The sequence below is a fragment of the Apodemus sylvaticus genome, chromosome 3, assembly GCF_947179515.1.
Source record: "Apodemus sylvaticus chromosome 3, mApoSyl1.1, whole genome shotgun sequence".
In the NCBI taxonomy this organism is placed as follows: Eukaryota; Metazoa; Chordata; class Mammalia; order Rodentia; family Muridae; genus Apodemus; species Apodemus sylvaticus.
The window spans coordinates 125,028,090-125,044,418 of NC_067474.1; the positions used below are offsets into that span (position 1 = coordinate 125,028,090).

Consider the following 16,329-nt stretch of genomic DNA (forward strand, 5'->3'; position numbering starts at 1 on the left):
TGGCTAATCTTCATATTCATGAAAATAGATGTCTACTTGATTCTTGAAGAGTGATTAGCTCTAAAAATGGAACTTGGTATCTTTCAGGTACTTAATACATTCCAAGCCAAATTTGTTTATTTGTCTTAATTGTGTTTCATATTTTATTGTACTCTGTATGTGATAGTTTTAAAAAATGGTCTGTTTCTTGAGGGTTGACATGGCATCTAATTCACCATTACATACTCAGCACATAGAACAATTGTTTCAGGGGCTGGAGAGATATCTCTGTGGTTAATAGTGATTGATACTCTGGCAAAGGGTGAAAGTTCATTTCCCAGGACCTACCAGAGACCTCCTCTCAACTGCCTGTACCTACAGGACTCCACAAGCACCCCACAGCTACACACTCTCAGGTACACACACACACACACACACACACTCTCTAAAGAGCAGTACTTTGCACACAATAGCTAGTTCAGTGCAATTCTTAAACTGATGCACATATGAATTCTCTTCCTCTGTACAGTGCACACCTCAGGCCCCTTCAGCTTCCCCATCTGTCATGAAAACTCCCCCAACCACCTCTATAAAACCCCCTCCATTCCTATTGTTCCACAGACTGTCTTCTGCTTCAATCTGCAGTATGTTCAATCACCCTCGTGCTACACAGTGTGTTTATTTGCCCCTTGTTTGTGTCTCTTTTCTTTGAATGCCATGCCTCTGAAGTGAATGGCTTATCTACTTTGTATAAGTGCTCAATAAAGATTGACTTTGCAAAAAACAAAACAAAACAAAACCAAAAAACTGATGCGCAAGCTGGGCAGTGGTGGCATACACCTGGAATCCCAGCACTTGGGAGGCAGAGGTAGGTGGATTTCTGAGTTTGAGGCCAGCCTGGTCTACAGAGTGAGTTCCAGGACAGCCAGGGCTACACAGTGAAACCCTGTCTCAAAAAAAAAAAAAAAAAAAAAAACCCAACAACAAAAACTGATGCTCGTATATATTAATCAGATGCATATGAAGTTGCTTGGAGTGGTAATTCTAAGTCTTAATTAAAGGTTTCTTTAATGAAACCTTTAATTGTATTAATGTATTAATTGTAATAATATTAAATGTATGGGATGCATGTGCCTGTGTGGAGGTCGGAGGACAACCTTGTGGAGTTCATTCTTTCCTTTCACCTTTTGTGCCTGTAGGGATCAAATTCAAGTCATTAGGCTTGTATGGCAAGATCTTTATCAACTAAGCCATCTCTCCGGCTCCTTTTTATGCTTAGATTGGAGGCCTACACCATAGTACACATGTTTGCACTACTTAGAGTTGTGGGACTTTCTTTGCTTTCTGACTACAATAACTTTTGACGTCACAGGAAACCTCTTTATTAACAGACTTTTAGATAACATTAATAAATACTTCTTAAAAGGATTAGAGCTAGCCGGGCGGTGGTGGCACATGCCTGTACTCCCAGTACTCTTAGAGGCAGAGGCAGGTGGATTTCTGAGTTCGAGGCCAGCCTAGTCTACAGAGTGAGTTCCAGGACAGCCAGGGCTATACAGAGAAACCCTGTCTCGAAAAAGCCAAAGCCAAAAAACTAAAAACCTAAAAAAAAAAAGATAAGAGCTTTGTAAAGTAAACAGTATTATGCCCATTTTGCAGATAAGGAAAGTAAAAGTCAGAAGGGCTAAATAAGTAATTAATGCCATAATTATAAGTCATTTTTCTCTAAAGCCACTGACCCTCCTATACTGATTGCCCTGGTGGATCATGGTTTGTAATGATTACAAAACTTATTCTAGTCCTAGTTTGATCAGTATCATAGTTAAACTATTCCAAAACAATGAAAGATATCTTTCAAAATATTTGTTTATATATATGATCTTGTTATAAAATTTGTCTCCATGTAGCCATTTCCATAATCTGTGTATTTGTCAGATAAAGGTACTCTTGAGAGATTACAATACAATTATTTTGAGGTATCCAGTGATAGTTTATTTAAATCAGTATCATCAGCCTTTCCAATATTTCCCCTAGTAAGGCCCCTTTGTCAGTACAATCTAGAGCACACAAAACCAACTACTTACCCGTGTCTCACTTAGTTTTCAGCTATAGTTTACATACTATATAGAAACTTTATTTAACCAAATCAGTTTTAAGTCCCTTGAGGTCAGGAATGGATTTCCTAGTTGGCAATGCTGGCTCATACCTGCGTTGACCCTGTAACCTTGGGAACTGAGGCAAGAGGATTGTCATGAGTTTAGGCCAGCCTGACCTACAAAGTAATTCTCAAAATAAAAGCATACAAACAGAAAAAGCTTGTGTTTTTCTGTTGCTTGTGGTTTATTAGTAATAGCTGTGGTTTACTAAGGGCTTACGGAAGGGCAGGATCTCTGTACACATTTTGCTGCTCTTTATGAGAACATGAAAACTGAGGAGTTGTGTCTCCCACTTTTCAAATGCAGAAAGCCTAGAGTCCCTACAGCATAAGCCTGTTAGGTGACCATGTTGATGAGTTCATGATACATGATTATCCACTTGACTGATTTGTGCCAATTTGGTGAAAATCTTTCCATCTGGCAGGAAAAAAAAAAGATACAAGTTTGAATCCTTGTGCTATTTTTTTAAGTTACCAGTTTGTGTCTACAGACAAGTGCTCACTTTCTATCAATTCTGAGTTTCCTGATTGGTAGAATGGGAGTTTTTTTAAAAGGGAGGCCCAAACCAACTCTTGCCTTGAAGGAGTTATGAATATTAAACAAGGAAATACACATGCAAAATAAATATTCATAACTTACTTATGTGCTTCTTCTGTCTCATTACAATGTAAGCCAAATGAATAAGCGAATAAACTAAGATTAAAAAAGAAAAGATATTTATCCTACATCATATATGTCTATGTATGTGCACATAATTTACTAGCCTGCAAATGATGACACAATTCTGTATAATCCAAGGTTTTATTGAGAACTTTCCCCAAATGCTAATATATGCACAGTTACATTGAAACAACTTCAGAAATCGCTCTGAAAAATTGCTGTCAAGAGACCTACACAGAGACTACCGGGTTTTGGTTCTGGATATTCATGCTGCTTTCCAGTGATCTTTCAATCTAATGAAAGAAGATTTAAATAGTTTTCCTCAGAAATCCTTTCCTTCAAATTAGTAGATGAGTTTGTGAGCAGTGATTTTCTCTATTAGTTGATTCAATGTCGCTGTCACTCTGGAGCTTGGCTTTTATGTCCAAAGCTTTGATCTTGTTTTTCTTCAGTATATTCTGTTGCTAAGTAGATAATCCTCATTATAAACAGATATTATCTCTTGTTTAAATTATATATATTTAAATTCAAAATAATGGTAAAAATATACTTTGGGATAGAAAGGATTAAAAAAATTTACCTTGATTCTCTGTATAATCTTTTCTGTTTTAAAAAATGTGTATTATTTCCATCCTTTTATTTTGAGATGTTATTTTCCCTAGAGAGCACTGATTTATTTTTTTAATTCTTTTATGTTGGTAGTCAGAAACTTCATTTGCTGGCCTTGGGTTATGCCACAAGGTCTTTCAATAGAATCTGAAGAACAAGAAAAAAAAAGAAAAGAAAATCAGAATGAGTTAATATTTTTTTACAGATAATAGCCACACGGTTGAAGAAGGATATGTTTTCAATCTTTAAAACGGGTTAAAATAATAAACCCTTTAAACAGAATTTCAATCATTGGCATTTAGCTCATAGTGCTACATATGCTTTTCTACTATGTTTCCATCTTAATATTTTTCCCTGTGGGATTAGTTGTGTCTTTTTTGAACTAAGACACTTCTTTTCCTTTTACTACTCTCTGTGTTCATCTCTTTGCTTTTCTGGTAGATACATGGCATATTTCAGCAACTGTGGACACTCTGTGCTAGCTCGGAGCCATTTTGTTTCCTTTTAAACAAATTAGCCAGCCTTTCGCCAGTCCAGTGATCTCTCCCATGTGGCCTTATGCTGGATTCACACAGAACAGGCCCTAAGTCTACACCAGATGGCCAACTGTATCCACTAAGCCTTTCAGAATGGTACTGATCTTGCTAGCTTGGCACAGAATATGCTTTTTATATGTAAGAAAAACATATATGTAATTTATATACATATCTACATATACATATATATATATACAGTGTTTCTTTGAAACATTATTCAAATGCAAATAGTAGAAAATTTCATAGGAAACTGGAAAACTGTCCATACAAGAAAATTAACTTTGCTTATATTTATTATAGTGATGCAATAAAAATGCTGGTATTATTTGCCTTTGTGTTTTTATTCTTGGACAAATATATTTACTGGTCATCAGTTGTCCTTGCTTTTAGGTTCCTTATCAAACATCCCCTTTTGTGTAATTAATATTTAATCTATGGCCATGTCATCTAAAATATTTAAAGTATCTACTTGTCCTGTTGCCATTATCAAGATTCAGGTTTTGCATTTGAAATTCCTTAACTGTAAATGTTAAATGGCTTATTATATATTTGCCCCATGACAAAAATTTTAAATAATACCAGGCAGAAGTAGGACCTGTTCAGTGTTTTCAGTTCTAAGATTTTAACTTACACTCTTCCCTGGATTATTAGGGAAAATAAGCTCTCCTAAAAAAAAAATAATTACAGCTCATATGACATCTTTAAATAGTAATCTGAAGTGAATTGGCATTTTTGTTCAAATTGTTCCTTCTGCTCAATGTAAAATTTTGGTAAGAAATATCTCAATGTCAATACACATACACATAAAAATATTCATGTAGGACACAACTAAAAAGCATTGTTTTAATTGTCTGCTCAGTACTAACTGTGTGCTTATAGAGAATACTTGGAAGTAGAAAATGTGGCTATAAAGCATTAAGCATACAATTAAATTATATAACTTACCTGCAGGAATAATTTCTTTTTAAAAGCAACTGGGCCTTGATACTGAAGTCCTGTTTGCATATTTCCTCATAATTATTAACAACTTAACTTTTTTGAAACAGGTCTCATTATATAGACTGGCCTGATCTTGAATTTACAGAGACTCCACCTGCCTCACCTTAGCTTTTATTTATTAAGATAATCAGCATTTTCTTAATATGCCAAATTAAGATGTATTGAATTGTTGTGAAAAATACAAATTATATCCAAGATGTTCCTAGATCTTGATTTTATGCTAAAAAATCAGTAGCATATGTAAAACATTAAGTCCTTTTGCATTCCAACTTATATTCAAGACATAAATACATTATTGCTGTAACTTAGTGTCCAGATTTCTTTACTTTTACCTTTACTTCTGATAAAATACAGACTGAGGCTTTTACTCATAGGCCCAGGGTAAATTTGTAGTTGTGGAAATAACAACTACTTTTTAGCATCAGTGAGTATAATTTTTAAAGTTCAAGTAATTTTTAAAAATGGAGAAAGAGACAGCTGAGGAAGAAGGGACTTTTTTAAACATGGGCCTCTCTACCTACAATGCCATCTTTTTTGTTGTTATTGTTCATTACCCAAAATGTGAAAAAAAAAAAATGAAAGAGAGAAGGGAGGGGCTTTAAAACTAAGATGAACAACATTATGGTGCTAATAGAATAAGATGATTTTTTATAAAAAAATACTTTTCCCAATTATGTTTTACTTAACATTGAAGAAGAGACATTGAGATGATCAACTCTTCTCTCATGAAGAATTGGACATACTAAGTAAAGAAAAACCACATTACAACGCATTCTATTGCTCATTTAAACACTGAGGCAGAGAGCAGCGTGTGGTTGGCCATCATCAGACACTGCTCAATTTAATAATGTGGCCACTTGTCATAATACACGAGTGTTTTTATTTTACTGTGAATCATCACCACACTGTAAGATTACTATTGATCTGCAACTCTAGCTCTTTAAGATGATTATATTTATTCAGACCTGTCCCATACCTTGACAAAGGAAGAAATGCATGTCATTTTTAAGTGGCCACTAAAGGTTGGTCCCAAGTGTCTAACTGCATGCTCCTCAGTTAGGGCATCCATGTACTCAATGAAATCATCTAAAGAGATAGGTATAGAATAAGAATTATTTGGGCTCAAAAAGGACCCTCATTATGAAATCTGATGGTTCTGAACTTATGAGAGAAGACACTGACACAGGCTGTTCATGAACTGCCAACTGGTGGAACTGTTCCTCGAGACCAGAAAGCTTTGTTTTTTCTTTTTTAATTTTAGGAAGTTGTGCTTCCAAAGCACACATTTAAAACTCATAACAGACCTTTCTTTCCAGCAAGTACACACACCATACTGAGCAGGATCAGGGCAGTGGACAGTATTTTAATATGGTTGATAATTTAGTTGTATTTCTAAGTTAAAAATCTAACATCAAAAGATGTTAGGATATTTTGCCTTTATATGGAACTTTCACTATTTATGTAACTAATTTGAAAACCAAAGGCACAGGTACAAAATCTGCCAACACGGGATACTACATGGTTAAGATAAAGTTCTAGACTTTTCTAAGAGACTTGCTGTACTGCTGAAATATTAAGAGCAGAAGCCTCCATGTCCAAATATTCCCAGGAAGAAATCTGGGTTTTTACTAAGCAACCACAGAAACTCCATTATTTGTATGTAAAAAAGACAATATCATTATAATTATACCAATTAAATGTTGTGTTTCTGGTAAATTATTTCTTCCCTAGAGCTGGCTGAAAGTAGGATTTCTTCTAAGTACTCAGAAGACATCAAGTGTAGTTGGATAGAAATTAGTGGTTTCTTACTTCCTCCCCCAAAGAGCTGCTGTTTTTGGCTGCTTGTTTTGTTTTGGGGGCTGGGGGAGGGGGGTTGGGGAATGGAGTGTGAGGGAAGAGAGAAAAGGCTGTATATAAAATTATTGAGCAGGCCTAAGTTCAAATTCTGCTTTGATCAGCGACACAGAAACACAGAGCGATTAGGTGAGACAGTTTTTGTACAGTACCTGTGTAAGTTTTAATATGTACACCTCTGTTCCCAGGTTCCCCTCCTTCTATATGCTGATTTCTCTGGACAGGTCAGAATCCATTTTAGAACATGGGAAGCAAAATACGCTGAGTTCCACTTATGCTTTTGCAGATGTTGTGGTAGCTGGGATAACCTTTGCTCACTTGCTGGCCGAGACCAAGCTGTTTTTTTTTTTTTTTTTTTTTTTTTTTAATGTCTGCTGAGAATTAAAGACAACACAGAAAATTCCAAAATCACATCCTAACACCTAAAGTCCACACAGCGTCTCTACACAGATGGCAAAATATTTCGCTGGAATCTTAATTTACCAAGTCTATATCCAGATCTGGGGGTTGGAAGAAAAGGGGGGTTCTTTTGAGGCACCGCTGAAGATTGAAAAAAAAATCACAAAAAAACCCATTCTCCTAGGTGTTCTGCACACCCCAGCCCTGAAGGTCATCGTTTAGGCTGGGGTCTTTTTGAATGAACCTGCATTTTCGGTTCCGGGTGTCTAGTAAATTACGGAGGAAAAGCAAAACCATGGGGCAGTTTTGCGAATAGTCCAAGACGGTAAGAAGCCAGAGAAGAATTTGTCTTCTTTAGCAGTTGGATGTCAGGCTGGGAAGTCCGGCTGTCCTCAGCTGTCATCGCCAGGAGAGGAAGGGAAGGGAGAAAAAGCTAGCTTTGAAGTAGGGCACTGAGTAGCTACAGCGCGTCCGCGGCTCAGGCCGCCAGCTCACCTCCGCGGACTGCCAGGCTCTCACCGGCCTGCTCGCCCCAGCTAGCGCACCTCCCTCCGGCCTCAGCCCCCGGGCCAACTCTCCCCAGCGGGAGGGCTGCCCGAGGGCCAGCACCCGGAGCTGGCTGCCTTGGTCGCCCACAGCTCCCGGGGCTCTGGGAGACCGGTTCCCCCTTCCTTGCTCCCAGCTCCCTTCTCCCGCCCCTCCGCGTGCGCGGGCTAGCCACGATCGCCGCGCACACACTCACTCGAGGGCGCCTCCAAGGTTATCCACGGCTGGGGGCTGGCTAGGGCTGCGGCCACTTGCCTCCTTTGTAGCTCTCCTCCCGCCCTTTGCCTTCGCTGCCGCAGGGCCGTGGGCTTCCGAGCACCGAGCCGGACACGTCCTAAAGCTCAGGGAGGGAAATTGGGCTGGAAGACAGGCCGGCTCCCGGCTGGGCTGGGGGCAGCCTCGGTAGCTCCGGGTGCCCAGGACAGCCAGGTCAAGCGAGGCCGCGAAGGGCAGAGGCTGTGACTCGTGCAGGCACGCTCTCTGCAGCGCACTAGGCATGGGGTAGTGATGTGGGGGGCTGCAGGAGACACCGAGGTGCAAGAGGCATCCCGGGTCCATAGAGGGGCAAAGACCAGACAGCGGCCAAACCTGCCGAGGAAACTAGCTAAATAAAAGGAGGCTGTTATTTAAGGCGCGGAAATTTGAAATATTTGGACAGGAAGAGAAGAGAAAAGAGACCTTTGCGAGGAAGGGAAAAAAAAATGAGCTAACGGTTTTGCAGCTCCCCCACCCCCACCCCGGGCTTTTCTGCGCACATAGAAGGAGCGCCCGCCCGCTCCAGCTTCTTCCCTACTGCACCCAGAGTCCAAGTCTGGGACACAAAAGTTATGTTCGCAGCCCCTCCATAGATGCTGGGTTGGCTCTGGACAGAGCTTTACCCCATCTCAGGCAGAAATTTTTGTTCTTCTGTCTCTCACTAAGTGCCTGCGTGGGTCGGTTTGCATGAAACTGCGGGGTAAAAAGGTAGCACCGGTTCACACACTAACTTGAAGCTTTTTCCTCTGTAGTCTTTTGGCAGAGGTAGCTTAGAATAGTCTGGAAGGTTTGCAAGTATGACCCCTTCTTGTTCCAGCACTGTGATAGTTTTCATTGTTCTTTGGACCCCCGTGAAAGCTTAAAGCAACTTCTGAGCAACAGAAAACTTGAAGGTCCCTGGCCACAAATTCTGACATTGAATATGATCAAGATAAAGTAAATTATATTGCCTAGTAGATTGTTTTCTCAGGAAACAATGCTTTATGTATTTGTCAGTTACTCAAAGTGGTGTTTGTGTGTGTGCAAGAGCTCATCACAGCACTGCTTGATGAATGATACTCATAAAAAAAAAACCCTACTGACTCACTAGAGAAATGAGATGAAAGGCACCTTGATTAGTGGTTCTGGTACCAAAGTGCACTGTGACCCCGACCCCGTTAAAACACACACACACACACACACACACACACACACACACACACACACACACACTACCCTTTGCAGGTTAAGTATGGATTTAGTTTACAGTCCAAAGGCTGGACCTGAGTGTCCTAGTGCGGATTAGGGCAGTGAGAAAACTCAGCTGGAATCTTTACCTCTATCTTTAATATAGCAGGGTCCTCTGGGGATCCGGGCACTCTATTCAATTAGCTTTTTCATCCTTACTCTGCACCTGAATATATTCAGACTCCTTCAGCACAGTTAGGTTCAGCAGCACACTCTCTTCTCTGCTTATTCAAGAGTTCTACTGAGTACTGTCGAGGTTTTTGAGAGATTGGATAGCTTTTCATATTTCCTAGAGGGGACCACATAACTCATTTCTAAAATACTCAGATTAGCAAAGCTACTTCCGGCGAGGAGCCAGGGTCATGTGGAGATGTTTTAATGCCTAGCAAATCTCAGGCTGATGAAGAGATAGGGTGTCCTCTCCCTCTGTTGTGCTCAGACCACCCGAGAACAAAGCAATTACAGTACTTCTCTTCTGCTTTACGGACATCTCGTGCTTTGTGTTTGAAATCTCTAAAGGTGCCGACTTTCACATCACGGGATGAAGTGGATGCTGAGATGGTTGGTGGTACTGTGAGTCAGCTAAACTGGGAATTTCGAACTGCCCAAGGGTACCGGTTCGGTGTGTTAAGGAGGGCTTTAAGAAATTGCTTTCAGTGATAGCACTATGCTTATTTTACACATTGAGTCTATTTTTAAATTGAAATATTTTCCTTTTGAAGCATCTCAACTTGTACCTTCAAAAGTTTCCTAAGTTTAATGTCATGCTGCCATTGAAAGTCAATTCATGTAGAACTGTAAAAATCTTATTACATTCGGTTTAAGGAATGCAAATTTTTAACCCACAGTGAAAATGTTTCTGCTTTTGGCCCCAGGTTCTCTAATATTACACTAGAAGGTGAGCTAACAAGAATGGCTTGCCCTCTGCAAAGGCAGACATCAGAGGCACGCCCGCAAATAAACCTTCAAGTAGTTTGTTCTTTTTGAATTGAAGGCAGAGCTTAAGAAGCAGGGTGGGGGGGGGGGGAGGACTTCCACATAAAACATCTTTGTTTGTGTGGCAAATGATGAATACAGCATTTATACATTTATAAATGGTAACTGCACTGAAGTTCTTTGGTGACTATCTTTAACATGACAGTAAGAATACCAGATGTGGTGAATCCTTTTGGAAATCTGAGATATGTCTAGTTCCTTCAACAATTCATTAAGCTAAACATGTTCCCCCAAAGACCTTACACTCATTTGGCTTTTTAAAAAATGTGGAAATGAGTCAAATTCCATATAGAGGAGCTGTTTATTATGTATCCTGAAAGTTTCTATATTTCTTACTCTGTAGACCCTAAGTAGTTATGGTCTTTATATGCCATTTATACTTTTTTTTCCTGGATGAAATTTTTTTTTGTCTCCTACCACGAATACCCAATATTTATATTTTAATACTTAAACAATTTATAGCGTTGCATTTGTGGCATTTATGAGGAAGCCAGTGCAGTATATTAAGCAATTGTTTCATTTTATGGTTTTAAAGTCACCTAACCTAAGGGAAGCACTTCCTCAGTGGTGATCTCATCAGCACTGACTTTTTAGAGCTGATACCTGTTTTTAGACTGCTGCTTCCAAAACCTACCTTTCAGCTGTTTGACTCAAATTTGAAGAAAAGGGGTGGTTGGACCTTAAAAGGAATTCATATTGAAATAATTTCAAGTCTCATCTTCAAAATTGCTGTCCTTTTTTAAAGTCAAAATACTAGTGAGGGCAGAGCTGCCAATGGCACCTCTGGGAGGAGGCAGGAGGGAGGGAGATAAAGGCACAGCTCCATGATGGCCACTCTGTCCAGGCTCCCAGTGTGCTCCTTCCTAACCTTAGGACTTATGCTGTCATGAACTTTAACGCATTTCTTACAAAGTGGCAAGTTGTGTGTAAGTTATAGAGGCTAAAAAGAAATCACAGGAAAATGTGGTCCTCTTCTGAAAAACTGTGCTTTAATTAGGCAAAAGATGCATCAGGACAAATAATTTTTAAAACAAAGTCTCCAAGTCAGACATTGAGAATGGCAAAGGGTAAGCAAAGAAAAAAAAAAAAAATCAAAGATAAAATATCCAGAAGAAAGGCATGGCTATTACATGTTAGAAATCAGAATTTTGACAGTGAAAAAAGATGTTTAAATATTTCATAAACTTGTAGTAAGATTTCCACTTAGGCAGTTTCGAAGGATTTGACTAGCTGCTTAAAATATAAAAACAAAGCAAAACGAAACCCTATATTTTAATGAGTGATAGTAAAACAGGACAGCCAACCGACTATGGACAAAGTGAAGGCAGTGGGAGACCCCCACACTCACTGCAGGCTCCCGGCTTCCCCTGCCCCATTTGCCTCCATCAGGCTAATGACCTCATTTCTTCCATAGAACCTGGCCAAGTCGAAGGCGGTGTCCCCCTTATGGTTCCGATGCCCCACATTGCAGGCTGTGTGCTTCATAAGGAACTCCACCACGGGGAGGTGGCCTTCTTTGGCAGCCAGGTGCAAGGGCAGGTTCCCTTCATTATCTTCAATGTTAACATCAGCTTGGAACTCCAGCAAAGCCTGTACAGTGTCCAGGAAACCTGCTCTGGCAGCATCGTGAATGACAGCAAAACCAGTTCGGTCTTTCAAATTGGGATTAGCACCTCTGAGGAGAAGTCTCCTGGCAATCTCTGGATTTCCAAGTTTCATGACCTAGGAAAGAAGTTATAGATGGGAGAATCCCTCCAGCTCTGGAGCCACAGCAACATTTAAAGACTGTCCTATTCAGGTCATTATTTTTGATTCAATTCTTAAAGAAGACCAAAAGAATGCAGTTTGGAGGGCTAGGCAGCAGGAAATTACCAGGCAATAAACACAGAAGAAAACTTACAAAAATCAAGCTTATTGATGAAGTATCCTAAATGAGCCCAGATGTGGTAGAATAAATTGATCAATAAAACAGAATTCCTGAAACATGAATAAATTTGATGGCTAATTTGGTTCTTTATTTTTCATGAAGACCTGTATAGTTTTCTTTTTTTCATAAATTTCTTTTTAAAAAAGAGAGATGTAATTTGGGATTTAAGTAAAGAGACCTCTGTTTGTTTATTTGTGCTCATAAAATATACCTGGGGTATTAATTCTGGAAGATTGAGTGAGGATAAAATTCATTTCCTAATAGGTACTGAAAATCAATGATGGGATTCTTTAAGCCTCCCACATAGGTGTCACTTCCTATAGAACAGTTCCTTTAAAATCCCAAAGTTGATATTTTCTTAGATGATTAGTTTTAACAAAGCTTCTCCAGAGAGATATGCTTGAAACCTCCAAGCATTAGTATTTTTTCTTTATAGGTTAAAATATTGGCTACTGGGAGTATTCCATGCTAAGACTTCCTTTCAAATTACAGAATATTACTGGGTTATTGAGGTATTAAATTAAGGCACTGTGTTCTACTTTACTTGTTATATCAATTTACTTTGAACTAAGTTGGTGATAGGGAGGAAATGATTGCATGGCTACCATTCCTGAAAGGAATCAAAGGGCCATCCTACTATAGCAGTTGGCATTTCGCAAAGTTCCAACTAGCTCTCTGAAACTCAAGCAAGCAAAATGTAAAAGCAAGATATGTAATGTGTGTGTTGGAACGGACAGCTTTGTCTTGTGGTTTGAGTTATTTAATAATCAACTGGTGATCCTGTCTAATTTCCGTTTGCACTCATTACACATAAGAATAGCTATTTGTAAACTACCACTGTTTTGAAAGTCAGAATAGAGAATCAATACTTTCTAACAAGGGTCAAACTATTTTACATCACAAAGAATTATCTACTGTTGTTTAAATGTATACTTTAAAAGATATCTTTAAGTTAAAATTTCTCATAAGTAAAAATATCTTGTACAACAGCACTTGAGAGCAAAAAATATTTAATTTACTTGTGAAATATTTTCATTAACATGCCAGAAAATCCCAGCATTTAAACTGGTTTCATTTATACTGGGGTATATTCATAAGACTCTAAATTATATAATAATCTAATAAGTGGGCTACTTACTAGCTACTCAATATTTATTAGTATCAAATACTAATCCACTTGAAAATATGAACAAGTTGATTCAGTCTCTTTAAAATGTTTTAAAAGGGATTACAAATTAATAAAATATATTTAGAGTGAATAATGGTTTCTAAGTACAAGCTACATACATTGTCAAGATATTAAGCTTCCCCTTTAATAAGCCCTTCCAGCCCTTCCTTCATTTAAGGTAGCAGAAAAATTGCTTAAAAGTTATTGCTTCCAGAACTTCCATGAAATATATTTTCTGATTATTAAAAATTAATACTAATTTTAATTTTTGAAACAGGTCCCTAAAGCCTTAGTCACATTTATAGACTCAAAGTGAGCCAAACAAGAAATAGACACCTTAGCTCTTCCCAAAACAAATGTATGATGAAGCTCTTTGATTAGTCTGACTGAAAAACAACAGCAAAGGAGAAAGATTTCTGCAGTAAAAAGCATAATCATGGAGTACAATTTGCCATCTTTGGCAGAAAGTGATAGTATAAATAATTTTGAAGAAAGTTCTTTCTGATGACACAGTTTCAGAGTTAGGATTATGTATACTGAAAAAGATTGTATTTGAGTGTACCTGTTTCATTATATGTATTGATATTAAGCTATAATAAGTGGGTATTATCTAAATTTGTTAATAGAAACAAAAATGGGTGGTTATTTTTTAAATGTTTGTCCAAGTTTAATTTTACTAACCACCCACTCGCCCTGTTTGTCAAATTCTGTGCTATCTTTTTCTGAATGTAGATGCAGAGGCCCATCTTTGATGAAGCGGGCCCATCTCTTGACTTCTCAATAGAAAACTTTGCAGTGTCTGGAGTGCCTAGCATCGCTGCCACCACCAAGCCAGCCCACAAGTACTAGGTGGAAAAACAAAAACAAAACCTTTTCCTTATTTAATCTACCTGAATCAAGATAAATATTTTAGTATTTCTGCATAAGCTTCCTCAACAGAGCAGGGTTTTGTAAGGCCAGCTGCATTCTAACTTAAAATACACAGACCGAATGAGCTTCCCCACTCTGGCATCTCCTGCCACGTAAATTTCTATTTTTTAAAACAGAAACAAGGATCTCTAATGCCCTTATCCCAGTGGGTTTTCCAACGCTGTTTCTGGATGGGAAAAGCTCCCAGGAGTACCATCAGAACACCAATAAAAGCAACCGGTGGGGATCACTTTTCCAATGTTTTGCTTCTAAGCCTTTAAGCAAAGTTACATGATAACATTTGGAGGGGGAAAATATTATCAGGTACATACTTGGCAGCTGGACATGTGTCAGTCTTTGCCTGTAAATCTAATCACTGAAAACTGGAGCATGCCACCGCATGACCACAGGGATAATAAAACCACGACTGCTCAGCTCTGATTAGAAAATTCAACTTTTTAATTTCTCCTCACTCCTGAATGGGTGGATTAGGTATTATATTAACTGTGAAAATGTACACCCTGTCCTGGTGCCCAGGCTATCCCATACCAAACGAGGAAAGGTCGTTTGTTAAGATATGAAGCAGTTGAAGGTAAAACATCCTGCCTAGATGTCATGAGAATTAACTTTAAAGTCAATTGTTAGGATCAAAATAGATGAAAACCACTATTAGCTGAGTATTTACTTCAAATAATAATAATAATGTGCTTAAAGAGCTATCTAAAACAACACTGCACAAAACAAACAGATTTCGACGATAAGACTACTTAGAAACCTCCATTGTCAGAAAAGCATTCCAAAAATTATGAACAAATCTAGGTTTCTCTTGAATATCGAGGATGTTATTGGATTTGACCAGTTTCTCCAAAGTACGTCATTTTGGGGAGTTGGATCCGCTTAAAGATATAAAATATGGCAACCATGTAGGTTTTAAAAGTGAAGAACTGTACCCCTCCAAACTTAAAAGCTGTCATTTTAGAAGCCCAGGCAACCTTATTAGATTGTTCTGCCCACCTCGGTGGATACCAACCTGCAGCGCAGTTCTCCCAAATCCATTTTGAGCGTTGACGTTTACATTATTTTGCAACAAACTAGTAAGTTGCTCTAGGTCCCCCCTGGCAGCTGCGGACGCCAACTCGTTCCCCCAAGGTTCGGCCATTCTTTAGGGTCCTGACGATCGGGAAAAGACGATTAGTTGCTTCTCTTTTTCCCCTTTCCTTTGCTCCTAATCAGGCTGCATGATGGCATCGGAGGCTGACAGAAGGACTGGGATGGTTAATCTGGAGTAGAGCTTGGTAGTAAATACTAGTAAGGTCGGCCTGCCAAAAGCCCGCCCCTCGATTCACACGTGATTATTCAGCAAAACTGAGCCCATTGGAGAGGGGCTCCTTCCCTAGCTTTTTAGCTTAACCCCTAAGAAGGATTCTAGTGATTCAACAGAGATACATACACAGAAGCATTTCTTTGATTAATTACTACTGCGGTGAGATGTAGGCAGAGCTGTACCTAAGCTTCACAGCTCTGTGAGGAGGATGTCGCGGAGACTTAAAGGACTAGGTCAGTACAGAAAACACCGCGAAAGAAAAAGTACTGGAGAGTAGAAAAGGTATTAACCCACCCTTGTTCACAGTGGTGACTTGAGGCAGAATTTCAGAGCCAGGTCCTCCGCAGGGCTCACTTTCCATCCGTCTAGCCGAAGGGGGTAGTCCAGAGTGCTGCTCGCTAGCAGAGCGCCGCGCTGGCTGGATGCTGACGTGCTTGGGAGGGTTAAAGATGATCGCCGAAGGCAGACCAGAGCAGCAGTTCTGAAGCCCTCAACTCTCAGGTCTCAAAGACTCCCCAGCGGGCTCGGTGTCTTCAGAAGAGCCTCCGGAGCCCGCCCGCCGGGCTGCCGCAGCCCCGCCGAGCCTCAGAGGCCGTGGGAGCCGGGCAGGGCGCGGGTCTCCGGAGGCTGGTGGGTGTGCGGCAGACCCCCGCCAAGCCCGTCATGCCGGCCCCGCCGGGTCCCGGGACTCCCGGCAGCCTGAGGACGGTGCAGGGCGAAGAAGGAAGCGTCTATGGGGCTCCAGCGACTGGGGCAGCTCGCGGTAGCATCGCGCTTGCACCCGG

General features: G+C 39.7%; 1 protein-coding gene across 1 annotated transcript; it reads right to left on the reverse strand.

Annotated features, from left to right (window-relative positions):
* Positions 1-11,183: 11,183 nt before the first annotated feature.
* Positions 11,184-16,019, reverse strand: Cdkn2c (cyclin dependent kinase inhibitor 2C). The gene is made up of 3 exons (XM_052176995.1): positions 15,839-16,019; positions 15,251-15,390; positions 11,184-11,938 (listed from the first exon to the last, which is right to left on the reverse strand). Exons 2-3 carry the CDS (start codon positions 15,377-15,379, stop codon positions 11,561-11,563), a joined length of 507 nt encoding a protein of 168 aa, XP_052032955.1. The 5' UTR covers positions 15,380-15,390; positions 15,839-16,019; the 3' UTR covers positions 11,184-11,560.
* Between the last annotated feature and the right edge of the window lie 310 nt (positions 16,020-16,329).